General features: G+C 49.4%; 1 protein-coding gene across 6 annotated transcripts in view; it reads right to left on the bottom strand.

Annotated features, from left to right (window-relative positions):
• The window catches only part of LOC112487631 (serine/threonine-protein kinase WNK2-like), a 10,365-nt gene extending 5,783 nt beyond the window's left edge, over window positions 1-4,582 (bottom strand). For 4 of the 6 annotated variants that reach the window (XM_025059526.1, XM_025059523.1, XM_025059527.1 and 1 more), the window contains exons 1-2: window positions 2,992-3,070; window positions 1,495-2,259 (exon numbers count right to left, since the gene is read on the bottom strand). In XM_025059526.1, the coding sequence (XP_024915294.1) occupies window positions 1,495-2,118 (624 nt within the window). In that variant the 5' untranslated portion in view covers window positions 2,119-2,259; window positions 2,992-3,070. Of the gene's footprint in view, window positions 1-1,494; window positions 2,260-2,991; window positions 3,071-3,845 lie in introns of those variants that run through there. The other 2 variants (XM_025059524.1, XM_025059525.1) reach the window with 2 other exon arrangements.
• Between the last annotated feature and the right edge of the window lie 935 nt (window positions 4,583-5,517).

Here is a 5,517-nt window from a genome sequence, read left to right as displayed (position 1 = left end):
GCTAAAGGTCACATGTCACCCGTCGCCTCACTCCCACCATCCCCCATATCTGCAGCCTCTCTCCGTCTAACTCTCCCCCTGCAGCCCCATCAACCAACCACTCCCTTTTACAGCATCACTCACACACTCACACACACACACACACACACACTCACACACACACTCACACACACACTCACACACACCTTTCTCTCCCACCGCTGCAGCAGTTTATGTAACAAGGCGACGTGAGAACGGGCCGCGACCCCACCCTGCAGGGACGGACCACAAAGATGGAGGAACACAGAGACAGAGAGGAGACGAGGACCACTGTCCTACAGTGTGTGTGTGTGTGGGGGGGGGGGCGTGAAGCAGGGTGTGTGTGTGTGTGTTGTGTAAGGTTTTCTGTGCTAGTGCGTGCTGAGGGAGGGGGGACTTTTCTCCTCTGAATTCACATGAATTATTCAGCTCTGCAGACGAGTCTGTTCACTGAGGGAGGCTGAGCTGGGGGGGGGGGCCGGAGGGGGGCATCCCCAAATTTAACTTTACTGCAGAGCATCCGACTGTAAACACAGTCTACTGACAGTCAGAAACAGGCGGAGCATCAGACAGACACCAGTGGTCCACATGGTCCAGACCAGACCAGCTGTGGTCCTGGTATCTGACACTGAGAGGCTCCACTTCATAGGTTCTAATGTTCTAATGTTCTGCAGAACGACAACCTGACACACAGTAACAATAAAGTACCGCTGAAGCCCCCGCCCCACCTGGTGTCACAGCTGGAGGACCACAGAAGGAATCGGTACCAGAACCAAGAACCTGAGGTCAGATTTATCAGAGGACACGTTTATCTATGGGTCAGAAACAGAATTCATTCACTTCATACTGGACCAGGTGGACCAGGTGGACCAGGTGGACTTTATGATGATGCTGGTTACAGCTGGTCAACACCATGTCAAGAGGCTCAGAGTCACAAAAGTTGGCATTGGCCGTTGTGTGGACAGGAGGATTTCATCAGCTGCTGCAGTGTCAGGGCACACAGCCAGAGGGAGACAGACTCAGGCACAGACTCAGGCACAGACTCAGGCACAGACTCAACTAGGCTGCAATTCCTAAAACAAGAAAAGGTTTTTTTCATGGATAAAAACACACTGCTGTAGGAGTACTGTGGTATGAAGTATTGAAGTACTGCTGAAGTACTACAGTTAATAAATATTGTAAACACACTAGAACCTTCAGGTTTTACCAGTTACCAGGGATCAACACAGCTGCATTCTTCCACTGGACACTGTGTGGCGCTGTCTCCCTCTCTGCTTATTTTACCCATGTTTATATCAATCATATTTTTCTTAGTTTTCTTAATTTTTATATGATCATTATATTTGTTTCTTTCTGTGTCTTTGATGTTAATTTAATTCTCTAACACGTCGGCGTCTGAGGAGACGACGACACCGGTTCCGTTTGATCAACGGCGTCCGCCGACGGACCACAGCGGACACAGACCTGAGGACCTACCTGCAGCTCACACCAGGCCACCTCCACCCAGGTCTCCGTGTCCAGGCCCTTGTAGACCGTCTTGAAGGAGCCTCTCCCCAGTTCAATGTCAAACTTGAGGAAGCGTCCTCCTGGAGACGTGGACACCGCCTTCATCTCCGCCTCCTCCTCGTTTTCTTCGCTGGCCGCCTTGATGTTGGACTGAGCACAACCGCTGCAGGGGGCGTCGAACCCATCACCACGTGTGTCCTTCTGGTCAGTACTGGAGCCGTCTGTCACACTGTCTTTGGGTTGACTTGGACCAGGAGAGCTGGGCCCCTCCAGGCCGTCACAGCTGGTGGTCCTGGTCCTGGTCCGGTCCACTAGTGTGGGCAGATGAACGTTGAGGTTCTGACCGGTGTACTCACAGTCCGCTGCTCCACACGTCTGTTCATCTTGGTCTGAAAACCACAGGCTTCTTCTGATAAAACGCTGGTTGACGTTCCTCTGGTAGTTGGAGGAGGGGTACACACTGGGGTCGCTGCCACCTCGGACCACTGGGTCCAGCGGACCCTCGGCCATGGTCAGCTCACGCTGAGAGTTGGGGACAGACTGGTGTTTGAGGTCCGGCTGAACCTCGGAGCTACAGTTCACCACGGGCTCCATCGCAGGAGAACAAAGTCCAAGGTCACTTTGGATTCAAGTCCTTGGTGCCAGCACCGGCCATTCTCTGGTACCGTCAGTGAGCGGAGGCTTCAAACACCGGACCAGGTGACACGGAGGTCAGACTTCACTCAGAGGACGACGCTGCGGGACACGGGACACAGGAACAGAATCAAACTGTAGCACATCACTGACATCAGCACAGACTGGACCGAGCAGGACGTCAGAGTCCGGACGTCAAAGACACCGTTCGCTGTCGTTGACGTCCGGACAAAAACTACAAGACGTGGACCGTTAGATTAGCCTTAACTGTAAACAAACACAACGTAAATGACTGACACCATTTGGTTGTAATTCTGCGTCTGTGACGTTTGTGTCTGTGTCTAATCTACAGTCAGGTGATAATCTGGTCTAATCCAGTCGTCGTGAAGTTTAACAGGAAATGAAGATTTCGTTTTTCATTTTTAATAATCTTGTTTTTTGTTTGTAAACAGCCTCTGTGGCCAGCAGGTGGTGCTGAGTAGTCATTTGAAACCCTAGTTCCATGTTCAAGTCTCCTGGTACAGCTGGAGTCTACACTGGTACAATAAGACCAGTCTGTAACGACGGTCAAACTCTCGTGTTTGACACCTCGTTACAGACATGTAGCCCACGGCGTGCTAGCTCATTAGCATCGTGACATTTCACACCAACATTTTTGCCTTTGCCTCCTACTAGCACAGGTGCACTACTGCCACCTAGTGGGCATATTTTTAACTGGCAAATACTAGGAACAAAAGAATGCTAACGTTAGCCAACAGTTAGCTTGTTTCTTTTTCCCACTGGTTTGTTTTTCACAGTAGCCGACACGTCAATCAGTTCTGGAACTTTTTATACCTTCTTTTGTTTCATGAGCTTCAACAGTTCTTTTGTGTCGTCAGTACTGCAGTATTATTTACACGAACATGTACTGAAGAACCTGAAGATACAAACAGAACACGGCTTTCATCTCAGGTTCAAAGGATAAAAGGGTTGAAGGCAACAACATTCAAATCAAAGCTGGGATCGAAAGATTTGACCATTTTATATATTTATTTATCTGATTTATTTTTGAGGTCAGACTCGTGCAGCTTCAGCTCTAAATAATTTTAAATCTATAAAAACCAGTCGGTCAAACTGGCTGCTCTGGTTTCTGACTTCATACATTAAACACTAAACTATACATTCAAGAACCAACCAACACAACTCACCCTCACACTAATATTTCTACGGTTGTGATGGGCCCCCACCCACAGGTGGACCCCCACCCACAGGTGGACCCCCACCCACAGGTGGACCCCCCCCCACAGGTGGACCCCCACCCACAGGTGGACCCCCCTCACCTCACCCCTCACCCTGCTCAGATCTAACACTGAAAAAGTGTAACGTTTACTACATCAACAACTGTACTCTGGTGACTGGGTGGTGGGTGTGTGTGTGTGTGTGGGTGGGTGTGGGTGGGGGGGGGGTTAGGGGGGGGGGGCAGACTTAATTGGCCCAGTGCACCAAATAGGCAGGAACCGCTACTGGCCACAAATGTGGCCACGGTCCACATTTTCTAAACCACGCAGTGAAACAGCAAAGTGCTGTAAAAAAAAACCAGAGAAAAACTGCGAGTGTTTCTGAGCAGGTCAACGTCGAGATAAATGTTTGATACACGATTACAGCTGTCAGAGAAACAACCAGGTTTCAAACAGGTAGAAGGGACTCACCCACTCTCCCACAGACGAACAGTCACCGACGACAGACTCCCGGTCAAACCCAGACCAGCAGACCAGGGTCCAGGTTCTGAGTCAGGTCCAGGGTTTGAAAAAACATGTCGCTAACGTAGAGAACGTGCCCACACTGAACGCTCACCTCCACTGAAACTAAAGCTCCATTTCCTGGGGCGAACAGCGTTTGAGCAGGAGAACCAGCAGCTTAGCATTAGCTAAACAGACAACAGCCCGGCGACCGCGGGGGAAATGACGGCTTCGTTTAATTTTATCTCCTCTCGAATCTTCGCATCCTCCTCTTCGGTGACCTGTCGGAAGATGCCGAGTGTCCCCGAACCTCCTCGCTGCTTCTTGTGTATAAACGTGTGGCGGTAAAAAAAAAACGACAGTGAATTCGAGTCCTTTCAGAGTTAATTCACAGAAAAATGAGGAAAAAAAACAGATTTTCGTGTCGACTCGGCCTCTGTCGTGGCTTCTCCTCCCAGTGTGAGGTGAACTCACCGGCGGGGAGGCAAATAATTGTGCCTCCCATTCAGCATGACGCGTTCCACGCCCCTGGTAACGTGTGTGGGATCTCTCTCTCTCTCTCTTTCTCTATGTCTCTCTATGTCTATGTCTCTCTCTCTCTATGTCTCTCTCTCTCTCTCTACCAAACACTATTCAGAGATGATGACATGATGTAATGTACGACTTCAACAGGGGGACCGCGACCCCGAAAATGTAGACAGAACTGCAGAGCGGTCACGAAAAAAAATTTTTACATAAATAAAAAATACAAAATATTTAAATAAAACAGATAATAAACTACACAATAATATGATGTGATTTTATTTGAAAAGTAACCCTGGTGAAGTACAGCGTTGGTGCCACACGGTGGCAGGTGTGGTGATGCTCTTGTTCGCCCTGTGGAGATGAGAGAGGAGTCGAACCACAGACGAAAATGTCACCATTAGATGGCAGTAAAACCAACTAAAGTATCACAACAGCCACTGTGTGTGTGTGTGTGTGTGAGTGTGTGTCTCACACTGTAGTTTCAGTTCAATGTTCCCTGGACTCTGAGGTTCAGCTGCATCAGGACCAATCACGTGGAGCTGCAGCCACGGTTTGTATTACAATCAATATTTACATCCGACATAAAAATAGAAACATCAAAGAGATCACACCATGAGGCAGCACTAGGGGACAGCAGAGAGGACGAGACCCAGGTGGGACCCAGGGCTGGGGTGGGACCCAGGGCTGGGGTGGGACCCGCGTGTTGGTCAGAGAGGAGGGGCTGAGGACAAGAAGGAAGAAATTAGACTGGTCCACTAGTCCAGTCCACTAATCTGGTCCACTAGTCCAGTCCACTAATCTGGTCCACTAGTCCAGTCCACTAGTCCAGTCCACTAATCTGGTCCACTAGTCTGCTCTACTAGTCCACTGCAGGGTAGTGTAACAGTGTCACAGTGTCACAGTGTAACAGTGTAACAGTGTAACAGTGTCACAGTGTAACAGTGTAACAGTGTGACAGTGTAACAGTGTAACAGTGTAACAGTGTGACAGTGTAACAGTGTGACAGTGTGACAGTGTAACAGTGTAACAGTGTGACAGTGTAACAGGACGGTCCGGCTCTGAAACAGTCTCAGTGAACAGCTGTAAAACTAAAGGCCCAACAGAGAAAGATTGAAAT

The sequence above is a fragment of the Cynoglossus semilaevis genome, chromosome 10 (genome assembly GCF_000523025.1).
Source record: "Cynoglossus semilaevis isolate Cse_v1.0 chromosome 10, Cse_v1.0, whole genome shotgun sequence".
NCBI lineage: Eukaryota > Metazoa > Chordata > Actinopteri > Pleuronectiformes > Cynoglossidae > Cynoglossus > Cynoglossus semilaevis.
This window is presented reverse-complemented; position numbering and strand designations above follow the sequence as displayed.